At 31.2% G+C, this 26,767-nt stretch overlaps 3 protein-coding genes across 3 annotated transcripts; all 3 read left to right on the top strand.

Moving 5' to 3' along the window:
• The first annotated feature begins 5,804 nt into the window (after window positions 1-5,804).
• Window positions 5,805-12,011, top strand: LOC114187095 (cold-responsive protein kinase 1-like). Its single transcript, XM_028075226.1, has 8 exons — window positions 5,805-6,254; window positions 9,061-9,452; window positions 9,740-9,862; window positions 10,003-10,130; window positions 10,286-10,499; window positions 10,601-10,832; window positions 10,938-11,088; window positions 11,334-12,011. The coding sequence occupies exons 1-8, from the start codon at window positions 5,821-5,823 to the stop codon at window positions 11,649-11,651; spliced, it is 1,992 nt and encodes a 663-aa protein (XP_027931027.1). The 5' UTR covers window positions 5,805-5,820; the 3' UTR covers window positions 11,652-12,011.
• Window positions 12,012-16,951: 4,940 nt separating this feature from the next.
• LOC114187100 (cold-responsive protein kinase 1-like) lies at window positions 16,952-19,957 on the top strand. The gene is made up of 8 exons (XM_028075232.1): window positions 16,952-17,350; window positions 17,443-17,834; window positions 18,021-18,131; window positions 18,447-18,574; window positions 18,659-18,872; window positions 18,975-19,206; window positions 19,313-19,466; window positions 19,545-19,957. The coding sequence occupies exons 1-8, from the start codon at window positions 16,962-16,964 to the stop codon at window positions 19,845-19,847; spliced, it is 1,923 nt and encodes a 640-aa protein (XP_027931033.1). The 5' UTR covers window positions 16,952-16,961; the 3' UTR covers window positions 19,848-19,957.
• A 649-nt stretch (window positions 19,958-20,606) lies between these two features.
• On the top strand, window positions 20,607-25,416 carry LOC114187094 (cysteine-rich receptor-like protein kinase 1). The gene is made up of 10 exons (XM_028075225.1): window positions 20,607-21,046; window positions 21,227-21,618; window positions 22,477-22,786; window positions 22,884-23,278; window positions 23,496-23,615; window positions 23,851-23,978; window positions 24,152-24,365; window positions 24,451-24,679; window positions 24,803-24,956; window positions 25,036-25,416. The coding sequence occupies exons 1-10, from the start codon at window positions 20,622-20,624 to the stop codon at window positions 25,354-25,356; spliced, it is 2,688 nt and encodes an 895-aa protein (XP_027931026.1). The 5' UTR covers window positions 20,607-20,621; the 3' UTR covers window positions 25,357-25,416.
• The last annotated feature ends 1,351 nt before the right edge of the window (window positions 25,417-26,767 follow it).

Consider the following 26,767-nt stretch of genomic DNA (forward strand, 5'->3'; position numbering starts at 1 on the left):
TAAATTAGGTTCATTAGTTCAAGATTTTAACATTTTTTTCTTAAGTTTGTAATTTAAAAAAAATTATAATAATTTATATAAAAATTGACTTGTTATTTAATATTTGAAAATTTTAATATTTAAAAAAATAATTAACAAAATAATAACATAATTTGAATAGTAATTGTATTATATTATACTTACATAAATAATATTAATAATTTTGATCAAGTTAAATTAGGGAGTGGGAACAGTTTTTTTTTTTTAAATTTAATTTTAAGACAAATTATATTGTTTTAACACACTTTGTAAATTTAAATAATAATTATGTCATTATTTTTCGTGAGGGGAATGCAATTTTTTGACTTGAAGTTTGAAGGCTGTTACCAACCGTATCTGAAAAGGGAGTGGCCAAACATGAATTGAATTGAATAATTAACATTTCTAAGAAAGAAATAAAATAAATAACTTGTATAAATTATATAAGGCATGGGTCGTTTATAAACTATTAACAAAATCTCGTGGCAAATTATTTTTATTAAAATTTTAAATTTAATTAGAAGATGTTGTCAGGATAATATTTTTTAATCAGATTTATGAGACCGTATATCTAATATTTATGGGTCAAGTAATGGAATATATATTAATATATAATTATTTTTAATATTACATTATTGGTATGGATGTTGAACGACTTTTCTGATAATTAGGGTGTTGAATTCAATACCACATTCAGAAACCAATTTATTAATTTATATGTAACCTATTAATAGTTAACGAAAGAAATAAAACAATTATGTTTGGAAACACTTTGTTTTTATCTTCATAAAAAACACTATTAGAAACTTGTTTCTACAAGTTTAGAAAAAGTAAAAGTTAAACAAATATATATTTTATTGTTAAAAAGTCACAAAAATTATATGATATAATATTTTTTTCTTAAATCTTTATTTATTTTTTTATCAGGGTTCATCTTACATGTTGAAAGTTATTAGATTTATTGGAATTGAGAAGCTTAAGAAGAATTTGATTTGATACTAAGAACTGGAATGTACAAATTAAACCCCATGATAGATAATAATTTTTTTTTTCAACAATGTTAGTGAAGGAACTAGAATACACGTTTATGCTTACTGTATTATTAATTAAAATCAATAAAATTGATAAAAGTATTTAATTTAAATTGTGTACGTTGGGAGAGAAAGATAGCTTTTAAAAAAATGACGATAATATAATTTTTTGTTTCTTTTTTCCTCTCCTCCGACCAATATTTCACCAACAGAAATACTACTTTCACAATTATCATATTTCACAATTATGATAATTATTATTTCTAATACCAATTTCAGATAACAATTTGAAGAAGATATAATGAAAGGTGCATAAAGTAACTACAGAGGTACAAAAGGTAATCACGTTGTTTTCTTAAAAAAAAATGTTCACACATTGGGTTGACATTGTGTTTTTTTTTTTAAACTGAAATTACAGAATAAAAGGTTATTTCTTTCTACACTCTCCTAGTTTTAATGTGTACCTACATAGTGGTTAAGAGACCAAAATGTAGTTCACTACATTCATAATTTTATGTTACTTTTCCTCTTCTTCATCATTTTTTCTCGAGTTAAGTATGTCTTTAGTTCCTGAACTTTGACTCAAAATTGAAATTCGTTCATGTCTGAAACTTTAATAGATTTTGGTCTTTAAACTTTAAAAATGAATGAATATGGTCCTTTTAACTCAATTACGTTAACTTTTTTTGAAGTATCGAACATATTTTTCAGTAGATATTGAACCAAGAATGTGTCAAACAGTGTAAAAAACTTCAATACTAATATGAAAAGTGTTTGACACATCAAAGAAAGTTAACATAATTGAGTTAAAAAGACTATATTCATTCATTTTTAAAGTTTAGGGATCAAAATGTATCGAAATTTCAGACAGAGACAAATTCTAATTTTGAATCAAAGTTCGAGGACTAAAAACATTTTTAACCCTTTTTCCTCGTACATTGTTGTGGCTGCTCCTTCCTCCATCTCTGGTACTTTAGACCGAACTACTTATGCTGGTAGAAACTCTAACCTCCTATTACGTCACTGTTATTGTTATATAGGTTTATTTTTTGAAAAGCAAAATTCACTTGCTGTTTTATTTTAAATTTTCAAGTTACATAATTCAAAATTTATTTTTTGAAAGTTTAAATATATATTTTAAAAATTAAATGTATCCAAAGTAGACATTAAATCAATCTATTAACATAATCCAAAATAAACACTAAATCAATCAATTAACCTTGAAAATTAAATATTGAGTCAATCAATTAATAGACTTGAGAATTAAAACATTAAAATTAAGATTTAATCTGACATTAGATTATTATTATTATTATTATAAATAATTTTTTTAAAGTTATATATTAAGATGTATTCATTGAACTTATACCTATTCACTAACAAAATTATAATTTTTCTTTTCCAATAATTTAATTATCTTTTGTGTATATAATTCTGAATCTTAGTTAATAATTTTACAAAATTAAAATAATATATTCAAATTAATATTTATGCAAAATTACTATAATTTATCTGTATAGAAAGATGATGTAAATAGATTTATCTTTTACTCATACACATGAACAAATAACATTAAATAATATGTCTTTTTGTCACCGATAACAATATTTCTATACTCCAATCTAGGAATGTCAAAATGGGCTAAGTCTGTCGGGTTGGCTTGTTAGCCCGCAAAAAAGGCGAATCGGATTGAAAATTTTAGCCCGTCAGCACACAGTAACTTGGTCCGCATAACCCGCCAGTTTAGCGGGTCAAAACAGGCCAGCCTGTGGACCAGCTCACCAACCTGTTTTTTATTTATTTTTTATCTTTTTATGTTTAAAATTAAAAATAATTAAAAAAATAAAAAATAATATTTTTTATATTATATAAATAAATTTTTATATATATATATATAATAGATTTAAAAAACAAAAAGTTAAAAAAATTAAAAAAATTAAAAAAAATTTAAAAAAAAGGCCAGTCCGTAGGCTGCTTGCCAGCACACCAGCCTACCTTAAAATGGGACGGGTTATAATATCCAGCCCGTTTTTAGGTGGCGGGCCAGCCCGACTCGACCCATTTTTGACAGGTCACAAGCGGGTCAGGCCAAAACGGGTCGGACTGGCCCGTTTTGCCACCCCTACTCCAACCTTATATGTAATGCAAAATTTCAACATTTTTAAAATATTAAAATATTTAATATTTAAATTATTTACAATTAAGTTTTTAATTTTTATATATACTTTATTTAAATAAAATAATTGAAATATTTTGATTTCAACTTTTTTTTGGATAAAATAATTTTAATATTTATTTTAAGATAAACTCAATCTTATTTTTAAGTTCAAATTGAGTTATTTCGATATTCAATCCAAGACGACTTGTCTTGACTTTCAGTCCAAATCAACTCCTGAACATTTACCTTGGGTCGACTAGGTTCGACTCACGAGTCAACTCAGCTCATCCTTGGGTTGACTCAACCTGACCTTCAGTATAGGCTGACACGACTCGACCTTTAGTCTGGGTCAACCCGGCTCCACTTATGACATGAGCCAACCTGCACCGACTCGACTAGACCTTCGATCTGAGCCGACTCGACTTGAACTTCAATTTGGATCAACTCGACTCAACCTTCAGTGTTGGCTGACCGGGCTCTACCTTCGAACCGTGCTAACAAGGATCGACCTTCACCCTTGTCCAACCATGCTCGACCTTCGACACAGGCCATCCAATCTCAACCTTCAGCCTGAGCCAACTCAACTTAACCTTCATCTTGCTTGACTCCGTCTAAAATTCAACCCGACTCGACCTTCAACTCAGGTTGTCTAAGCTTGAACATTAACCAGACTGATCAAGCTCGACCTTCGACACACACTAACTAGGTTCAACCTTCGACACATACTAATTAGGTTCGACCTTCGGCACAGGCCAACTATGTTTGACCTTCGGCATGGGCTGACCCAGCTCGACCTTTAATCTAGACTGACCTAACTCGACATTTTGCACGGGCTGACTTGAATTGACCTTTTCAGATTGACATCCGATTCAAACCAATCTAGCTCAACCTTCGACCAAGACCAACTCGACTCAACCTTCAGCCCAAACCGACCAGCATCAACTTGCTCGACCTTCAATCCGAATAGACTTGACTCAACCTTCTGGCCAGGCTGACCCAACTTAAACCTTTGGCCCGGGCTGGACAAGTTTAACATTTGGCTTAACCTTCGACCTGATATGACTTAGTTCAACCTTCAACACGAACCGACTTGTCTTGACCTTTTACTCGACTTGACCTCAGTTTTTGAATTTATGGACTTTTTATGTCCTAACCAATTAAAAATTTCATAATTTAGGAAAATCAATTTCTTTCCTTCTTTTTGTAAAAAATTCAAATTATACTATTTTTATTATTTACAATATTTTTTAAATTTAAATTTTATTATCCAAACATATTATTTTCCCTAAAATTATTTCAAATAAATAAACAAATTTTTAAATTGTTTTATCCAATCATACGTAAAAGAAAAAGAAGAGAACCGTCATAGGTGACGATTCAGCTGGGCAGTCCATATATTAACACCCGCCGCCGTGTGCAGATATTTATTTACCTTTAAAATTAACAATCAATCATATTTCGAAGTCTGAAAGGAATTCTTTGTCCTGTAGATCAGGCACCTAATCAATTTGTGTACATCTAAACGGATTTTTAAATCTTATCAAATCTCACGTGGAGAAAACTTCTGTAACAACTTAACATCTTATTTTAACATGCTTTAAAAAGTCACAAACACATTTTTAAAAATAAAAAAATAGAAAATGTATCTTTAAAACTTAAGTCGCACTAATAATTATTTTTTATTGAAATAACAATATTTTTTTAACTAGTTGATTAACCTTAGACAAAAATTGAAACCCATAAACTAAGTTTTACACAAAACCAAAACTAAATAAAATATTATAAATAAACGACATTTTCTAAATGATCGAATCGGTTTCAGACGATCGAAGTCTGATCATATATAAACTTTGATTTTATATAAGAACCAAAACCTAAACATTTCTCAATAATTTAAAAAGAAGGTTAAATATGTTTTTTCCATTTAACTTTCCATCAATTTTAGAATTAGTTCATTTCAAAACTTTGAACTAATTTAGTCTTTCATCTTTCAAAATATATGGATTTAATCTTTTAATTAAATTTTGTTAAATTTATTTAATATTTCAATCGCGTTTTATAATAATATTTGACTTAACATTAAAGAAAAAATATGTCAAACAACATAAACAACTCAAATATAAACCTAAAATGCGTAAGGAAACATCAACTAAACTTAACAAAATTTGATTAAAAAGACTAAATTCATGTATTTTGAAAGATGAAGGACTAAATTGATTTAAAGTTTTAAAATAGACTAATTCTAAAATTTACTGAAATTTAAGGGATAAAAACATATTAAATCGTTAAAAATATTATTTATAGATTATGATTGTCTTAAATCGGAGACATATATTATAAGTCAAATGGGTTTTTTCAGTATTATATATATATCATATAAATTTTCTGAATTTCTTAACATCATTGGAGGGAGCACTATGTTTAATTGGGTATTTGAAGACGGAACCTCGCAAACGGCATTCAGAAAACGATTAATCTGTACCAAAAAACAGCAATAGCTGACAACGATGTGTATGCTGTCTTGTCCCCACCAACAACATCAACACGTAGAACTTTTTCTTTTTTATTCTTGAAATGGACCCTTTTCATTCTGAATTCATACATAAAAGGATAATGATATCTGGGTTCATGTCGTGGTGTTGGTTTTCCTCGGTGACGAACATGGTGGTGCAAGTGCATCTCAGTACTCTCCTACCCTTAACTGTGTTCATCTTATTATGGAGCCTTGAGGGTGCCATAGGAGACCCTCAAATTCTTCTGCTGAACAAGGGTTGTAGCCAATACAACGCCACGGATTTGTCCACTTTCAACCAAAATCTGAACGCAACTTTGGATGATCTCAGAGTTCAAGTTACCAACCAAAGCAAGCACTTTGCCACGGCTCAAGAAGCTAGAGGACAAGACCCTGTCTATGCCATGTTCCAATGTAGAAACTACCTCTCTACCACCGACTGCGCCGCCTGCTTCGCCGCCGCCGCCGCCCAAATCCGCAACTGCTCCGCCGGGGCCAACGGTGCCCGTGTCATCTATGACGGTTGCTTCCTCAGGTACACCTTCACCACCTATATGCATCACTATTTCTTTCTTCATCGCAGTCTTATTATTCTATAAAAATATTGTTTTATTATATCTATATATATATTAAAACATTTTTTTATTATTATTATTATACTGTGGAAGAAATTCTATAGATATTTCATAGTTGTCGTGTCTATGATGGAATTCCAATGGTTGGACTTTTTGGGTATTGAATCCATGTTGTTATGTATGAACTTGCATGCATTAATTATCAAATTGTGAATTCAGGTGGGGCATGGAGATTTAATTCTACTGTGTTAATAATGTAAAGAGACTAAAGTTTAAAAATAATTTGACAAGACCTTAATTAAGGTAGTGAAGAATTTTTTATTGGTTTAGTCATGAGATTCTAGATGAAGAGATAAAAAGGTTTATGTGGTCTGAATTTAATTAGAGTTCACACCCAAATGTAAATAAAATATCTACCAAATAATTGTATATAGTTTGGGATGTAATTAAAGTGTCAATAATACTTTTTTCTTATATGCTTATTTTAACACATTTTATTACTAATTGCAATTTATTCAAAACTGTAAAATCGATAGAGAAATTTATTAATATAAAAGCAACTAATACAAAAATGCATTTTTGTTAATTTTGTCCATTAATAGAGATTTGCGTTCAAACAAATTTGTTAGAAAATGTATTCCCAAAATTTAATTAATAAAATAAAAAACTTTAATAAATATGATTTAACTATTCTTGAAAGAAAAAAAATGTGAGAGTGTTAGTTACAGTTTTCCCAATGGGTAAATAAATATAAAATATAAATGCTAGTTGACTTTTTAACATTATTAATAATTAATAATGAGTGATGACATGATTTAACAGTAGCACCATATTCCCATTATGTCCCTAGCTTGCATAAGTTGACAACAAGAAAATGGTTAATCTTATTCGAATTATATATTATTTATTGATATAATATTATTTTTCTTTCTTTCCTTCGTCATTATTTTATCTTATATATCCCTTATTTATCCATTTCTCTCTATACCATAAACCAGTTGTATGTATACATGTTTTTGTTTTTCATGTTATTTTCTTTTACCTTTAATCATCTATATATACACGTAAACAGAAAAACAAACATAGATTTTCTTATTATTTTTCTCATTTCTAATCTCGTGAAATATTAATAACAATTTTCAATAAAGCATAATATGATGCATATACTTCACAAAATGGAGATAAAAACATTAAGAATAAGATTTATATAATGAAATCGACACCTCTAAAGTCAAACTTGCACTTCTATATCTCTTATAATTTCTTTTAAAATATAATCAATAATTTATATAAATCAAGTGTAGTCAATGAACTAAATGTTTTGGCATTATATACTTGTCCTAAATACATAATTTGTTGTTTCTATATTGTTCCAGCATATTACTTCTAATCTGAACCATTAATTAGGGGTTTAATACTACTATTGTTTAATTAGTGGTCACAAGATCATTGAGTTGACCTAGCATGATCTTTGGTTAATTTCATTAAAGCATGACTATTTTTCAAAACTAAATCATAAAAATAATACGATACAATAAAATAGAATACAGTATATTCATTGGTTAAAATGCTATTGGCCTATGAGTTGACCAATATAGGGTGATGTGCACTTGTTAAACTAGTGCAACATAGATAACATAACGTTGAAAATATGAGATTCTATTCTTATTTACTAGAAGAAATTTAACTTGTCTATTTCCTAAAATTATACTAATTAACGTTTATATTTTCTTCAATTTAAAAAATATATATTTGTTTTTCTTATATTTCTAATAAAATTAAACTCACTTTAAGTTTTAGATAATTTATTAACTAAACATTAAATATCAAAATTACGAAAATTTTAAAAATAAGGTTGTAGAATATAAACACTAAAATATTTTTTACAAGAAAAAAAATCTTTAATTTAATTGTTCTATGTTGAAAATATATCATAAACATATACTATCGCAAAATTCTAATTTTTCTGATAAAGTATAAAAAAAATCATATTTTTAAGAAAATGATATTTTACTTTTTAGTTTTAAACATAATTCTTTAAAAATATAAAAGTTTAATTAATCTTATGTTTATAGAAATTCTTTAATTTTGTATTTTAAAACTTTAATTTTTATTTTTTAATAACATTGTAGTTAAGTTTTTGCCGATGTGATTTATTAAGACGAAATTACACTTATTTCCTCTAATTTTATGTTTAATGGCACCAAACCAACTCCCTCTCTAATTCTGAAAAGTGCTCCATCTCAATTAAGTTTTTAAACACAAACATCTATTATAATTTTTTACGAAATTCATTTTTCTCGATGAGGCTTTTAAGAAATCTATTAAGAAATCATGTTTTGTACTACCATTGAATGTGTAAACAGTGTTCCAATTTTTTTTTTTTTATTGTCTAAGAAAATGTTTGGAATAGTCCAAGTGTGAGGAAGTGTTTGCAATAGTCCAAGTATGAGTCAAAAATTTCACATTAAATAAAATAGATAAAGTTAAATACTATATAAGATTAAAGATCTATAACACCGTTACCTTAAGGTTTTGAGGTAAAAGTGGTGTCAAATGTCTTATATTTGTAAGACTAATGTCATATAACTATATAAAACCACGATAACTCATATATAACCAAAACATATGAAAGAATATATAACCCAAGAGAAAACTATGATTACGTCAACAGAAAATACTAGTGATTGAGAATGGTGACAAGAAAATGAGTTAGATTGAGTCATAACTAACTTTGATGTTTCATATTTTAACTGTTTTGTTAAGGTATGAGAGTGCTGGCTTCTTAGACCAGACAACTTTGCCTGGGAACAGTATGATTTGTGGAAATCAGACAGCAGTTGGAGCCACTGATTTTAACACAACTGCACAGCAAGTGCTGAAGGATCTGCAAATTGCAACTCCCAAAATCACAGGTTTCTTTGCAGCTACCAAGACACAAGTGGCTGGTGCTGCAATCTATGCCATTGCACAATGTGCTGAAACTGTCTCAGAGAGTGGTTGTCTGGATTGCCTCACAGTTGGATACAACAATATTCATGTTTGTTTACCTAATACAGAGGGAAGAGCCTTTGATGCTGGCTGTTTTATGAGATATTCAGAGACAGCCTTTTTTTCTGATAACCAGACCATTGATATCACACCCTTCTTGCAACAAGGTAGAGTTAAGGATAATTTCTTTACATTGATTTTGATATACAAGGTTTAATGAATGATACTGGTGTTTGGAAATCAAGTGTGAGTTGACGTATGAGAAAGTTGATCATCATGTAAAGATGAAGATTCATAAACTTATAAACTCATACCGTCTTTAAGGTTTTGGATTAGAAGTGATTTCAATCTATATGTGAATTGGACTCCTGTTTCATTGGTGTTGTGTCTCTGGAGTCATCGAAATACCTATCGAGAAGTGTATCACCTTTTTAACTGTCTTCTTATCTTGCAGGGAGTTCAAGCAAAAAGGGGGCTATTATTGGTGGGGTTGTTGGAGGTGTAGCTCTTATTGTAATCCTCCTTGCACTAGTTGCATTGCTTAGATGGTACAAGAAACCCAAGAAGGTTCGAAGAGGTAAGACAATTTGGACAATCTTTGAATTGATGATTTCTTATAAGTTTGGTTACCGTGGAGTGTATAATTTCTTTGTTTCTATGATGAATAATTGGATCCATTTATTCACTGAGATATTCCAAATTTCGTTTCTTTGTCAGGTAACATATTGGGAGCAACAGACTTGAAAGGTCCAGTTTCCTTCAGGTATAAGGATTTGAAGGCTGCAACAAAAAATTTCAGTGATGAAAATAAACTAGGAGAAGGAGGTTTTGGAGATGTATACAAGGTAATTTATATATTTTTATTGATTCACATGTTTTAAAACAAGCATGATTCATTCTGAGAAAGGTAATACTAAGAAGAGACAAAGTTTATCCTCTCTGGAGACAGAGATAAATCAGTTTTTAGAACTGTTGCTAAAATCACCAATTCATGGAACAGGGCACTTTGAAAAATGGGAAGATAGTTGCAGTGAAGAAATTAATTTTAGGACCATCCGGGAAGGTCGATGATCAATTTGAAAGTGAAGTGAAGCTTATAAGCAATGTTCATCACAGGAATCTAGTTCGACTCCTTGGATGTTGCAGCAAAGGCCAAGAAAGAATCCTTGTTTATGAATACATGGCAAATAAAAGCTTGGATAGATTCTTATTCGGTAAAACTCACACCAATCTCCTAATTGAATCGTTTTGTGAATCTCTGTTTTCTACATATTCCCCTCTTTACTCAATCTGTTTGCTAAAATTTTCAAAACAGGTGAAGGAAATGATTCCCTCAGTTGGAAACAAAGATATGACATAATTTTAGGCACAGCAAAGGGTTTGGCTTATCTGCATGAGGATTTCCACGTTTGCATCATACATAGGGATATAAAAACTAGCAATATCCTCTTGGATGATGAAATGCAACCAAGAATCGCTGATTTTGGGTTGGCAAGACTTCTACCAGAGGACCAATCTCATCTCAGCACAAGATTTGCAGGAACATTGTAAGACCGACCAAATGTTTGTTTCTTTGATGTTTCCATTTCACGGTATGTGTGAGAATAAACATTCTTCCATTACTCATGCTATAAAAATTATATACATGTCAGAGGATACACAGCACCAGAGTATGCAATCCATGGTCAGTTATCAGAGAAGGCTGATGCCTACAGCTTTGGTGTTGTACTTCTAGAAATCGTAAGTGGCCAAAAGAATAGTGAACTGAGGGCAGATGCTAATGGTGAATTCCTCCTTCAAAGGGTAAGCAATTTCACACATGAGGTTGTTCTAACCAATACATCTAATATTATGTTAAAAAGTAAACATTAAGTCTAATTCAATCTCACAAGATCAAAGTGAAAAATGAGATTTACATATACTTATATATCGTAAATTGACCTTATCTCTACTCGACGTGAGACTTCCGACATAAGTTTATTCTTTTACCATATTACCTTAAAAGTTGTGTTAACATGAATTTTGATTAATCGGTGTCGTTTTAACAGGCATGGAAGCTGTATGAGGAAAACATGCATTTGGAGTTGGTTGACAAGAAATTGGATCCTGCAGAGTATGAGGCAGAAGAAGTGAAGAAAGTGATAGAGATTGCTTTGCTTTGCATTCAAGCATCAGCTGGTGCAAGGCCAACAATGTCTGAAGTAGTGGCCTCACTGAAAAGCAAGAATTCATTAGGGCAAACTAGGCCTTCTATGCCTGTATTTGTTGAATCTAACTTGAGGACTAGGGCAGCTGACACCTCTACCTCAACTGGTTCCTCCACATCTAATGCTACTGCTTCAATTTCTATGCCCTCAGCTCGATGAATTAAGGGATTAAACGTTTTGAGTTACTGAAGGAAATAATGTTTGAAAAGAAGGGGATTTTTCTTCCATAATTCTTGTACTATTGTTGCTCATTTAGTGCTACAAATAGTGATTGATGTGAAGTTGATGAATTTGGCCACTTTGTAGAAGTGAAGCACACTAGTGAAGATTTGGACTGGCTAGGAAAAGAGGGTCATTTGCTCCCATTAACTTTGCATTTTCTTGTAAGAAAGTTTGGGTATTTTTCTGGACAGAATTTTCACAGTGTATACAAAAACTTCCACAAGTGTTTGAAAAATTCAAATTCATATTAGATATCATTGATAGGTTAAAGTACATTTCAAAGTGTTTGATTCTGTAGTGAGTGTGCCATTATGAGGTGGGTAGCTTTACATAAGCTAAGAAAACCATTCACATAAGCAAAAATTTCTAAGCACCTTATCCTTGTTAGCATCATTATTACTCCTCCACGATATCTCAGACTCATTCCTCTCAATCACTACATAGTCTTCTGTCTGACACACAATTCAAATGTCTTACTTTTCTTAATTATATAATTGATTATCTATCATTCAATTTCAAATTCTTGTGGTCTAAGAATTTATACTTGAATTGTGTAACATGCAAAAAAATCCCTCTAAATACGATTTTTTTAGTTAGGGTTTGGTACTATACATCATTAAGATTATAAAACAAGCAGCATCTCACATGAAAAAAACAGATGAATAACATATGATGCAAAGATAATACTTGGACAATGAACTCTACTAATTATTTATAGAAATTAAACATTAAAACTCAACTCGATTTTAAATATATTATTTTATTTTTAAAATTATTGGCCAATACCGTGACTATAACAACTTAAGTATACCATTATTTTATAAAACGTCACATATATAAAGATTTGACAGTATTATTCCAACGCTTATATCATATAAATTAACAACTAATATTTAAATATCAAACTAATGTAAACCACAGTCATGGGAAGCAAAGTAGAAATTATTAAATGGTGCAAGAATATTGCGTTAGTCAGGGTCTCCCGATATGAATAATAAAAAAACAGTGCAATCTCTTAAACGAATTTGGTATAATAAAATTTATTCGTGTTTCTTAGTTAATTAATGTATAATTATACTAAAATTAAAAAATTTCAAAAATAATTGTTCCATGACAATGTCATGACTATGATGGCCACAACAATTGCAATAAACATTGTTTAAAGGTATTAAACGGAACACACCACTTAATAATAAATAAGTATGAGTAAGATTTAACTTATATTTTAAATAGGTTAGACTTTCTTTTTTCTAGCCTTACTCAATCCTTTATAAATTAATTTCGATTTTATATATATTATTCAAAAATCATTCATTGTCATTACTGTTGTCAGCATATTGTTTATCTATTATTATTATTGTTATTATAAGGGCACGATAAACACTAATTAATGATTACGATACTAACACAACCAGTATAATTATAAAAGCGGTGATGATAACAGCATTTTAAAGTGACCGTGGCAACGGATGTGGCGTAATAATACAGTAATTATATTTTAATATTTTTTAGATTCAGTATTAATATAAAAGTTTAATTACTTTTTTAGTTTTTTTTGTTCAAATATATCAAATTGGTTCTCTGCTTTTTTTAAGGTCCTGATTTTTTAAAAATTAATGCATCTTAAGGTATAAGGTATTTGATATCACTTTAACCCAAAACTTTAAGACAATTAATTTTAAGACAATGGTGTTATAATTTTTTATTTTTATATAATGTTTAATTTTATCTATTTTATCCAATGTGAGACTTTAACTCACACTTGGACTATTTTCAACATCATAATACCAATTTTAATAAAGATCATTGATTCACTCCAAAGAATTCAACGAAAAAAACTAAATTGCATAAACTTTTTAAAAATTAAAACTAAATTAAAACTTAAAAATGCTAGAAGACCAATTTAATATTTTTGTAAAAAACATAGACCAAAAGAGTAATTAAAAAAAATACGAGGAAAAAGTTTGTAGTACATTTAATTAATATCATAGAATAAATTTGATTAAATATTATATTTAACTAAAATAATTTATAATTTAAAAAAAAATATTGTAAAAGATAAAATTTCCAAAATGTAAATTAAAATAAAATACAAAATTATTATAAAATTTTAATAAATAAATAAAAATTATTAAAAACATTAAAATTAAAATTTATTATTTTAATATAAACCATATATTAAAAAACAATTAATTATACTAAAAGATAATTGGTTGTTTTTATATAATTGGTTGTTTTTATATAATTGATTATATTTAATTTTTCACACGAATTTTTTAACTCTAACGAAGAAAGTTTAAACTAAATAACCGGTTTTATTTTTTTATTTATAATATTGTGTAGTCTTATTTTCTTAATTTTATCAGTAAATACATGTTTTTTTTCGCTCAGAAACAAATGAGAAATCCTATTAATTTCTTGATTTTAAAATCAATTTCTTGAGTTAGTGCAATAAAATTAATTGTTTTAACCTTATTCTTAAACCTCAATGAATAGAGAAACTAACTATGCATATAAAGTTATTGAAAAAGAATATACTTTGATGAACAATTCCTAAGCATCAATGATATATATAGCTTAGTGTCTTTAGAGAAGTGAGAAAATTAGGTGTTCATGATGTCTCGAAGTTTATGCTTTTATCATTGGATATTTGTCAAAATAGATTGTTGTTAGCACCACACACACACAAGTGAGAAAATTAGGTGTTCATTATGTCTCCAAGTTTATGTTTTTATTTATATCATTGGATATGGTTGTTTCTCCAACTTTATGCTTTTATATAATTGGATATGGTTGTTACAAATGATCAGTACATTCACTATATTATGCCACCAAAGGATTTTTTTTAACAAATTCTTATATCTTTCACATATTATCTCAAAATAACTTATATCTCATGCAAAACAAGTCTATTCTCAAAATATCCCATCATTTATGTATTATATATATTTTTCGTATGAGTTATGGTTATTGAGACATCATGGTTATATATATATGACATTAATTTTACACATATAAGAAATTTAACACCACTTTTATTCAAAAACTTTAAGACAATGTGGTTATGGATCTTTATTCTTATATAATGTTTAACTTTGTCTATTTTATCCAATATGAGACTTTTGACTTACACTTGGACTATTTCCAACAAAAATAAGGAATTGAAACTCTTGGAGCATTCTTGCCCGAGCTAGAGATTCTTGCTTGAGTGACAAGGGCTCTTGTTTAAGCCAAAGATTCTCATTTGAGCTAAAATTAAACAGAAGCAAAAAGAATTTAAGTGACTTTCTCGTCTAAGCTAGAGATTCTCACTTAAGTGACATAGGCTCTTTCTTAAGCTAAAAATTCTCGCTTGAACTAAAATTCAAATAGAGAGAGCAAAGTGAAATTCTGGCTATTTTCACTTGAACTACATCTCTCTCGCTAGAGAAAAAATAGTAGATTTTCAACTTAGAGAAGTCCAAACCAAAAGAACATAGAGAAGAATGGGGCTTTGATCATTATGATCAAAGCAAAAATTTAAAACCCCAAACTGAAAAAAGGAGACAAAGGTTGGATTTTCAACTCATTCAAAAGAAGAAATTGTTAAGGTGGATTCAATGAGGATTTCGTGGTGATCCCAAATATATGACCTCTGATTCAGGAAAATATGAAAATCAAATGAGAAGGAGGAAGATGAGTTGCTTGTGAGATGGTAAAAAGCATAGAGAATGAAAAAATGAAGAACGAGGTGTGGTTTAAAAAAGTTGACTTTTATTTCTTTTAATAAGGAAGGTTCTAAAAATAAAAGAGTTTTACATTGTTTACTCATCTCAATATGAGATTTTCAAATCAAATTTAAAATAATTGATTTGTGAAAGCTTTCTTTGGTGTTGATTAATCAACTAAAGAAGATCTTAGCATAATTATTTATCTTTTATAGATTTTCAACATATTACTAATACTCATTTTCATTCAAGGTTTTTTAGTCTCTTTCTCACTATATATTTAACATATTTAAGTTGAAATGTCAACCTAAAACACAATTTAATAGTAAAAAAAATTAATAATATTAAATTAAAATGACTATATCTATTTAATTTCAAAGTATAAAAATAAAATGTATCAAATTTTGAGATAAAGATAAATTCCAATTTCCTATCTAAATTTAACGAGTAAAAACATATGCATCACTTTTAAAAATTTGGAAGAAGGGTGCAAAAAATATTATGGGGTGCAAGAAGCAAAACACACGTTTTTTCTTTTTAAGTTATAGTCATTTTTGTCTTAACTCGGCAAACTTGAACAAAAAGATTACGATAATATTGGAAAACATTTCTACAAATATTTATAGAATGGGAAAATAAGAAAAAAATAAAATAAAATTTCGTTAAGTAATATTATATAGTTTACATACATAAATTTAAACACAAATTTTGTATATCACTTAATTTTAGTTCGTTTAAAATTGTGCCATGAACACTACTTAGCTTGAGTTACTTCTTTGTCGTAGAGTAGGCGGCTGAGGGCATCTTCCGTTGGTCAACTCCATTCATTGATAACCCTTCAATTCCTCTCTTTCTCCACCAACCTGCTTTCTGGTCTGCATAACAAATCACTCCACCAATTAATCTATCACTGTCTTTGAAGATTCAAAAACAAAGAATCTGAACTCTAATCCACTTTCATAAATCACTTAATTAATAAGCTTCTTAACAACCTTAATTACTATTACATCTGTTTCCTTATACAATTTTTCATACGTTGGCTTCTGTCAAGTTTGAAACATTGCAGATTTGCTGATTCTGAGAACCATTTGTGTTTCAAGGGATGAATCTGACACTCTTCTCACTTTAGCTTAAGAGATCAAGAGGTCCTACAACTCTACAAATGTCAATCTTAGGTTTTTTCATCTATATTTCTAACTGTTTAGATTCTTTTGTCAATATGCCATTTATAATGTAAGAGGTGATGAGAAGAATGGAGGGTTAACTTAACTTAATCATCTTAATTAAAAGTTAACGTCAAATTTTCTAATTCAGCAACTTATATATGTGTACGTGTTGATCACGCTTTCTGAGTCCAACATGCACTACAGTGTCATCAATCAGCATTAATTCTTCATCAAAAAGTCAAACCTTGCTCAATGTTTTTGCAATGTAGAAGATGGAACCACTTCCTCCTCGTATAGCAAAAACAAAAACATTAATCATGCTTGGTCTCTCGGGCTCTTTTGTTATCTGAGGCAAGTTTTGTAGCTTCAACAAAATGCTGAAACTTGAGCTACTAGTAATAATAACCTTGATATGCTGGAGCTCTGATAATATTCATGCATACGGTGCAGTTGAAAATATACAGACAAATCTACTGAACAAGGGGTGCAGCGCATACAACGCATCCAACTTGCGTAGCTTCTTTGCCAATATCAATGAAACTTTTGAAGGCCTTAGAGCTCAAATTAGCAGTGATAATAAGAACAAGCACTTTGCCGTAGAAGATAAAGCTAGGGGAGAGGTGATGACATATGCTATGTTTCAATGCAGAAACTATCTCTCCAAAACTCAATGTCTTTCTTGCTTCAACACTGCCACCTCCCAAATCCGCAACTGCTCCGCTGCTAACGGCGCCAGAATCACATACGACTCCTGCTTCCTCAGGTTTTTGTAGTAAACATTATTTTTTTTTTTCCAATATGATATCTATGTTACCTACGATGTTGATGTTGGATATTCTGAAAATGTGAGATGAGGTATGAGAGCGACAGGTTCTACGATGAAACCAATGAACCTGGCGGTGGTGTATCATGTGGGAACACGAGTTCAACTGTCACTGGTTTTACAGTAGCTGGACAACAAGTGTTAATGGAGCTCCTGCGAGCAACTCCAAAAATTAAGGGTTTTTATGCAGCTACAAAGACACCTGTTGCTGGTGGTAGTGCAATTTATGCCGTTTCACAGTGTGTTGAAACTGCCATGAAGACTAGTTGTCTGAACTGCTTAGAAGTTGCATACAACAACTTACAACGTTGTCTTCCTAACACAGATGGGACAGCATATGATGCTGGCTGTTTTATGAGATACTCCGCCACACCTTTGTTTGCAGATAATCAGACTATTGATATTGCACCCTTTTTAAAACAAGGTACAGTTGAAAACAATTCCCTTTTTCTTTTGATGTATCAATTATGTGTGTTTTTGTTTTGAATGTTATTGTCCGTTTTCATAACAAAAATAAAGTTTCTAATGAAAAAACTCGCCTTCAATTTTTTTATGGTACCTGCAGAGCTCGTTTGGAACTGATGTCAAATTTCTTACTTCATCGCAGGAGGTTCAACGAAGAAGTGGGGTATTATAGGTGGTGTTGTTATTGGAGCTGTTCTTCTGCTCCTTGTGTTGTTTGCTTGGAGATGGTTTAGAAAATCAAAGGGTGTTCAAAGAGGTATGTAAATATGAAAAGTCTTCAATGCAATGCTTGTTATTAATAGTTCATGCTTTTCATTTTGAGTTCTTTTCAATTGAAAAATATATATATAATGTAATGATATATAGTACGAAAAGAATTTCTTCAATGAAATTTTCTTCTTCAGAATCTTTTTTCAGTTTCCTTCATGGTTGGTTTTTGATTATTGTGTGGATAATATGTTTTTGTTTCCGAAAGATCTCTTAGTAAAATGTTCTATTTATAAGCACAAAATAAGCAAATCAAAAAGTTTTTATTACAAAATCATAAGTGGTGTGCGTTCTTAATTAGCAGCTGACATATTGGGAGCAACTGAGTTGAAAGGTCCAGTTAACTACAAGTATAATGATTTGAAAGCTGCAACAAAAAAGTTCAGTGCTGAAAACAAACTTGGAGAAGGAGGTTTTGGTGCTGTATACAAAGTAAATTTATGTTGTATTTTCAACATCGTCATGAAAAACCATTTACTATTTTCCCTTTTCAGTCACACAAACTACTTCTTACAGGGTACTCTGAAAAATGGAAAAGTTGTTGCCGTAAAAAAACTAGTGTTGGGGAAATCAAGCAAGATGAAGGATGATTTTGAAGGTGAAGTGAAGCTTATAAGTAATGTTCATCATCGGAATCTCGTTAGACTTCTTGGATGCTGCAGCAAAGGCCAAGAGAGAATCTTGGTTTATGAGTATATGGCAAATAGCAGCCTTGACAGATTCTTATTCGGTACATAGTTCAAGTCAAACACTGATAGAAATTAATCTTTCTTTTACAAATATATTCATTTTTTTCCCATTTTGGCAACAATCTTACTTGGGAAACAAACAGGTAACAGAAAAGGTTTCCTAAATTGGAAACAACGGTATAATATAATTTTAGGCACAGCAAAGGGACTAGCATATCTACACGAGGAATTCCACGTGTCCATCATACATAGAGATATCAAGACTGCTAATATCCTGTTAAATGATGATCTTCAGCCAAAAATTGCTGATTTTGGGTTGGCGAGGCTTCTCCCAGAGGATTGTTCTCATCTCAGCACAAAATTTGCAGGAACATTGTAAGGCAAAACTAATGCGTTAACTTTAATTTCTTTACATTTAACCGAGCATCAAGTCATTGCAAAAAGAGAGAGATTAAAAAGCTTATGTATTATGCACTTGCAGAGGATACACAGCACCTGAGTATGCAATGCATGGCCAATTATCAGAGAAGGCTGATACCTACAGCTATGGCATTGTAGTGTTAGAAATCATAAGTGGTCAAAAGAGTACTGATGTGAAGGGTGATGAGGAGGCCAGTGAATATCTTCTTCAACGAGTAAGCAAAAGTCGCTATAGTTAACTAGGAATTATTGTTTTTCTCTTGACATGATACCATTGCTTTGATTTTCAACAGTCATGGAAACTGTACGAGAGAGGGTCTCACCTGGAGCTGTTGGAAGAGGCCATAGAGGCTGATGAATATGATGCGGAAGAAGTGAAGAGAATAATAGAAATTGCTTTATTATGCACTCAGGCAACAGCTGCAGCGAGGCCAACAATGTCTGAAGTAGTAGTATTACTCAAAACCAAGAACTCAGTGGACCACCTGCGACCAACTATGCCTGTGTTTGTTGGAACCAATGTCATGACTCGGGAAGGAAACTCTACTAGTTCATCTAATGCTAATGCTTCCATTTCTATTGTATCAGCTCGATGATAATGTGATGCGGAAAAGGGTCTTCTTCACTTCAACTAATAACTTAACACAATAATTTATGAACCGTTTGTATCTCTTGAATAATGGTACTCTCGTGGACTCTTATTGAATGGACCTAAATTAGCTACATTCAGGATGTTCTAATATTTGATTAGTGCATCTTGTTTAAGAAAGTAATCTTATTTAAGTAGTTGTTACATTACATGTGGGTGACATAATCTCAGTCTCATTCAATACATTAATCATAGCAAACCATTTATTTCAGTACTCTCTATTTATTTTAAACACCTCAATTAATTTCTTGTAACTGGAACCCCTCCTTAAACTCAAGACTTGCATGTGTTTCATATCCTTCCATCCCCATAAGGTCACGTGTTCATATTGCCAAATTGTGAATAATATTATTAATCAAAATATATATTTTATTACTTCATTAATTATTAAAAAAAATATAAGTGGTTTACGATATTTTAATTTCTAATAGAATAAAGATGCTATAACATTCATTATTTTCCTTTCTACATCATCATGGAGTCGCATATACTTTCCAAAATCGTCTAAATTCTACTTTTGAGTGCGCCACTATATGAAGTGGGTAGCTGTGGAAATCATTCACTTCTTGCATCTCTCTTTCTCTCTCTCTATATACATACATACATATATCATATATACACACACACACACACACACACATATATATATATATATATATATATATATATATATATATTATAAGTTCTAGACGTAACCAAATACTTGTGTGTTCTGTGTCTTATGATAAGATACTCAATATTTGAAATAGCTAGACTTATGATGCTGAAACCTAATCTACTGGTCTTAGCCCTGATATGCTGCTGCAATATTAATATTGTTTATGCATATGGTTCAGTTGCAAACCCACAAACACATTTGCTAAACCAGAGGTGCAGCAAATACAACGCATCCAACTTGCATAGCTTCTTTAGCAGTATCAATGGAACGTTTTCAAGGCTTAAAGATCAAGTTAATAATCATAGAAAACACTTCGTCACTGCAGAATTACAAGCCAGGGGAAAGATCCTCATACATACTATGTTTCAATGCAGAAACTATCTCTCCAGAATTGACTGTCTTGCTTGCTTCAACACTGCATCCACCCAAATCCGCAACTGTTCTTCTGCCAAAGGTGCTAGAGTCATATACGATGGCTGCTTTCTCAGGTTTACATATTGTATAAACGCATTACACTCATTTTCATTTGGATCTTTTATGACTGTCAATTGTTTGTATTATATTATTTGTTTATTATACTTCACATTGCAACTTCATATCAATTTATTAATGATGTGAAAAGTAGTCATCCAAATATTTTGTTTGAGTTTGATGTTGGATGTGACAAGGTACGAGAGAGGGAGGTTCTACAATGAGACCACTGAACCTGACAATGGTGTATCATGTGGGAACATGAGTTCGAATGCCACTAGTTTTAAATTAGTTGCAGAACAAGTGTTAATGGAGCTCCAAACCACAGCACCCAAAATCAAAGGGTTTTATGCAGCTACTAAGACAGAGGTGGCTGGTGGTAGTGCAATTTATGCCATTGCTCAGTGTGTTGAAACTGCCACAGAACATGACTGTCTGCAATGTATGACTGTTGGATACAACAACTTACGAAGTTGTCTTCCCAACACAGAGGGTAGAGCATATGATGCTGGTTGTTTTATGAGATACTCCACCACACCCTTCTTTGCTGATAACCAAACCATTCATATCACACCCTATTTAGATCAAGGTAGAATTTCAATAATTCCCATTTATTTTTCATGACTGAATGCATATTATATAGTTTGATTTTATTAATATTTACAAAATGGAAACTTCTTACTTTCCTTCAATCACAGGTAAAAACACTTGTCCTGTTGCATCCACCTATTGTTACTCTTTTGGCTTCATGGCTAGAAATTTTTAAGAATATCTGAACATTACACATATGTCATGACAGTCTTTGTCCTTGTCCTTGTCTTTCAAATCTTTTAAAGGGTTAGATCTATCGTTGATTGAATATGTACTTACTTGCTTGAGCAACGGACATACTTTAAACTATTTTTAAGAAAATGATACATTAATGATCAAGATGCATATTTTTCTAAGTTTATTATTGAAAAGAAAGTGGCACAAAAGTGGGCTAAGATATTTCATATACAAACATCTGTTTTAATCATTATACTTGGTCATGGAGTTGAAAGCACATCATATATCTATTCCAAATTGTTTAGATTCTCTGGTGAGTGCTCCACTATAAGATGAAATCATTCATGGACCAGTTGAAGTAAGCCTTCGTGTTGACTCAGCTTTCTGAGTCCACCATCCACTAGCCATTAGTCATTCGTCAACAGTCAAACTTCAATGGATTTCCACCATAGAAGATTAAACTCCCTCGCTATTTAGTCTCTCAAATAATCAAAAAAGAACCTTCCTGTGTGAATCTGATAACACGCACACAAAGAAGATTAAAACAGGATAAGCTATGACTAAAAGACACTTGCTCTCGTATAATCATACGCACTAAAAAGCTAAAAGCTAGGAAGCTACAGGTAAAGTTAGTGGCTTTAACCTTGATGTGGTGGTGATAATGTTGTTGATGGTGCAGTTGGAAATCCACAGCCACATCTACTGAACAAGGGGTGCAGCCCATACAACTCATCCAACTTGCCTAGCTTCTTTGAGAATCTCAATAAAACGTTTTCAAGTCTGAAAGCACAAATTAGCAATGATCAGAACAAGCACTTTGCCACAGCAAATACCACCAGGGGAGAGGTGCTAACATATGCTATCTTTCAATGCAGAAACTATCTCTCCAAAACCGAATGTCTTGCTTGCTTCAACACTGCCTCCACCCAAATCCGCAACTGTTCTGCTGCCAACGGTGCCAGAATCATATACGATGCTTGCTTCCTCAGGTTTCTTATTCACATTAGTAATTTTATTTGGATCATCTTAGTCAAATATAGTCAATTTGTAAATATGTTTGAATTTGATGTCGGTTGGTTTGACAAGGTACGAGAGTGAGAGTTTCTACGACCAGACTACTGAACCTGGGAATGGTGCATCGTGTGGAAACACGAGCGCAATGGTTGTTGGTTTTAGCTTAGTTGCACAACAAGTGCTAATGCAACTCCAAACAGTAACACCCAAAACCAAAGGTTTTTATGCAGCTACAAAGACAAAGTTGGTTGATGGCAGTGCAATTTATGCTGTTGCACAATGTGTTGAAACTGCCGCAGAGAATGATTGTTTGAAATGCATGCAAGTTGGATACAACAACTTACAAAATTGTCTTTCCAACAACACATCGGGTACAGCATATGATGCTGGTTGTTTCATGAGATACTCCACCACACCCTTCTTTCCTGATAATCAAACCATTGATATCACGCCCTATTTAACACGAGGTGAATTCATTACAGCAATTTCCTTCCTTTGTTTTTTGGATTAATGAATGTAATTCATGTGATGCTCTAGCTGTTTTTTACTTATATATAATGAGTGTTCTTAATTTTACATAAATTGGAAATTTTGAATAGTTACTCTTATAAAAATTAACCCAGATAATATAAAATCAGTTAATAAAAACAGTGCAACCGAGTTGATAACTTTTCTGCATTGCAGGAGGTTCAAGAAAGAAGTGGATCATTATAGGTGGTGTTGTTGGAGGTGGAGGTCTACTTCTCATCATCCTTGCAGTGTTTGCCTTTCGAAGATCCAGAAAACCTAAGAGGTTTCCCAGAGGTAAGTTGTAAATTTTGAAATCTTTAACTTCATTATGCTTCATATTAATTTTCATTTTAGTATTTTGAAAACTACAAAACATTCTTGGTGTTTGGAAAGAAAGAATACATACTCAGAAGTTGTTTCAAACTTCATGTCAAGAATACAAAAGTTTTATCCAAAATTCTGTAAATCCAAGAAGACATTCTTGTTTTACTCTATCAGAAAATCAAACCTACTTAATATTCCTTCCCAGGTGATATATTGGGAGCAACCGAGTTGAAAGGTCCAGTTAATTACAAATATGCCGACTTGAAAGGAGCAACACAGAATTTTAGCAACGAAAATAAACTTGGAGAAGGAGGATTCGGTGATGTGTACAAGGTAACTAACTATTGTGTTTGAGTATTGCAATGGAGAGTATGTTCAAAAACACAATAAGGATATTCTGAGACACAGATTTCCAAAACCCAAGAATGAAATAGTTAATGCTACAACAACTTTAACAACTGAGAAAAATCACTTTTGTTCTAAAATGAATCAATCATATTGATCAGGGTACTCTGAGAAATGGAAAAATTGTTGCAGTCAAGAAATTGGTGTTGGGAAAATCAAGCAAGATGGAGGATGATTTTGAGAGTGAAGTGAAGCTAATAAGTAATGCTCATCACAGAAATCTGGTTAGACTTCTTGGTTGCTGCATTAAAGGAGAAGAAAGAATCCTGGTTTATGAGTACATGGCCAACAGTAGTCTTGACAGATTTTTATTTGGTAACTTTCAACCTCTAATAGAATAATAAAAATCACTTTATTATTTCACCCATTTAACTATATGATACAAACCTGGTGGAAAAAGGTGACAGAGGTCCCTTAAATTGGAAACAACGGTATGATATAATTTTGGGCACAGCAAGAGGACTAGCATATCTACATGAAGATTTCCATGTCTCCATCATACATAGAGATATCAAAACTGCTAATATCCTTCTGGATGATGATCTTCAGCCTAAAATTGCTGATTTTGGGTTGGCAAGGCTTCTGCCAGAGGATCGTTCTCACCTTAGCACAAGATTTGCAGGAACATTGTAAGACAGAACAATTTGCATTCACTTAAATTTCTAGACATTCATGTTGGAAAAATGTAACATATTATGTGTGAGTGTTCATTCATTAACTACGGACTGCTACATGTTCTGTGCACTTGTCAGGGGATACACAGCACCTGAGTATGCAATGCATGGTCAATTATCAGAGAAGGCTGATACCTACAGCTATGGTATTGTAGTCCTAGAAATAGTGAGTGGCCAAAAGAGTACAAATGTGAAAGAAGATGAGGAAGGTCGTGAATACCTTCTTCAACGAGTAAGCAAAGTTCCTATGTTGTTGGTTTTCTGATGATGTTTTCGTATGAGGAATGAGACATTTGATTTTGACTTAACAGGCTTGGAGACTGTATGAGAGAGGCATGCAGTTGGAGCTTGTGGACGAGGCCATAGACCCTAATGAGTATGATGCAGAAGAAGTAAAGAAAACCATAGAAATAGCGTTGTTGTGCACTCAGGCATCAGCTGGAGCGAGACCAACAATGTCTGAAGCAGTAGTGCTACTGAAAAGCAAGAGCTTAGTAGACCACCTGCGACCAACCATGCCTGTGTTTGTTGAATCCAATTTGAAGTCTCGAGAAGACAATTCTAGGTCTGTCTCAACTACTGCTTCTTCATCCAATGCTACTGCCTCCGTTACTGTTCCATCAGCTCGATGATTAAGAAAACCGACTTCGATACTTCAACCAATGAATGTAACAGACTAAAATAAACAATCAGAGGATTTATCTTAGTTTCATCCCTATCAATCAAACAACTTGAACGTATGTTGTAAAATAGTGATTACTGTGGGGTTCTTTGCATTGTAAAATAGTGATCACTGAACTTCTGGTCTCGATCACTAGTGAATTAACTCTTTATGTTCACCGTTTTGTTCCATATTTAAGAGTCTGAGGAAAAATTTCACATCAGATAAAAGATAAACATTATATAAAAATAAAGACCATAATACATTATTTTAAAGTTTTAAAGATCAAAATAATCTTAAATATTTTTATGTGTAAAATTAACATATATATATATATATATATATATATATATTATATAATCGCCTAATTTTTATAATGATAATTAATCTCCTTTTAGAGAATTGTTTTGTGATGCAAGCACAAGCAATATGTTTGGAAAAATTGATATAATATACTAATTACAAATTTAACGGTCTTTGGTCTTTTATAGAAGGTGTCTTTTATAGTTCTTAGAAGTTCATTCTAAAAAACTTGTTTTGAAGAGTATTATATGTCTTCTTAGAAAATTCTGTTTTAAAAAGTTTGTTCCAAAATATATTTTATGTGTTCTGAAAATTATATTTCAGAATCTTTAGAAATTATATTCCGGAAATTCTGAAAAACTTATCATTTTATGAAAGAAATTATCATTATAAAAAGGGTTAAATATGTTTTTGGTCCCTCAAGTTTCAGTGAATTTTGGAATTAATCCCTCTTCGAAACTTTGTATCAATTTAGTCCTTCATCTTTAGAAATGTGTAGATTTAGTCCTTCTTACCAAATTTTATTAAGTTTATTTGCTATTTTAAACGCATTTTATGATAATATTTGAGTTAACATTAAAGCGAAAATGTGTCAAACGGTGTAAACGATTCAAATACTATCATGAGATGCACTTGAAATGTCAGATAAACTTAAAAATATTTGGTTAAAAGGACTAAATTCACGTATTTTTAAAGATGAAGGACTAAATTGGTCAAAAGTATTGAAAAGGGACTAATTCCAAATTTCACTGAAACTTGAGGGACCAAAAACATATTTAACCCTTATAAAAATTAGGCGTTCACGAAGAGATTGTGGGGCTGTAGAAAGAAAAGGTCTCTTTACTTCATTCACCTTATATGTACCAGTCCAGCTACATCAACTTTCTTCGGCTTGTGAGAGTAGTGTAATTATAGGTACGTTATTTTTTTTTCAATTTCTATCGTATGTTATAATATAAGAAAATAAAATGCTAAAAAAATTATTTTATTATTCATGTTTATTATGCTAATAAATATTTTGATCTCTAGTTTTTTAGGCAGCTGACATTATTAATTCACTCTTTTATATATATATATAT

This window comes from Vigna unguiculata, chromosome 6, assembly GCF_004118075.2.
Source record: "Vigna unguiculata cultivar IT97K-499-35 chromosome 6, ASM411807v1, whole genome shotgun sequence".
NCBI lineage: Eukaryota > Viridiplantae > Streptophyta > Magnoliopsida > Fabales > Fabaceae > Vigna > Vigna unguiculata.

Bases quoted from the DNA above. Each gene is read 5' to 3' on its own strand.
- LOC114187094 (XM_028075225.1), top strand. From the start codon at position 20,622: ATGATAAGATACTCAATATTTGAAATAGCTAGACTTATGATGCTGAAA. The intron at 23,279-23,495 runs GTGAATTCATTA...TCTGCATTGCAG, and splicing joins CACGCCCTATTTAACACGAG to GAGGTTCAAGAAAGAAGTGG. The intron at 24,957-25,035 runs GTAAGCAAAGTT...TTGACTTAACAG, and splicing joins GTGAATACCTTCTTCAACGA to GCTTGGAGACTGTATGAGAG.
- LOC114187100 (XM_028075232.1), top strand. From the start codon at position 16,962: ATGCTGAAACTTGAGCTACTAGTAATAATAACCTTGATATGCTGGAGC. The intron at 18,873-18,974 runs GTACATAGTTCA...GGAAACAAACAG, and splicing joins CCTTGACAGATTCTTATTCG to GTAACAGAAAAGGTTTCCTA. The intron at 19,467-19,544 runs GTAAGCAAAAGT...GATTTTCAACAG, and splicing joins GTGAATATCTTCTTCAACGA to TCATGGAAACTGTACGAGAG.
- LOC114187095 (XM_028075226.1), top strand. From the start codon at position 5,821: ATGATATCTGGGTTCATGTCGTGGTGTTGGTTTTCCTCGGTGACGAAC. The intron at 6,255-9,060 runs GTACACCTTCAC...TGTTTTGTTAAG, and splicing joins TATGACGGTTGCTTCCTCAG to GTATGAGAGTGCTGGCTTCT. The intron at 9,863-10,002 runs GTAAGACAATTT...TTTCTTTGTCAG, and splicing joins ACCCAAGAAGGTTCGAAGAG to GTAACATATTGGGAGCAACA.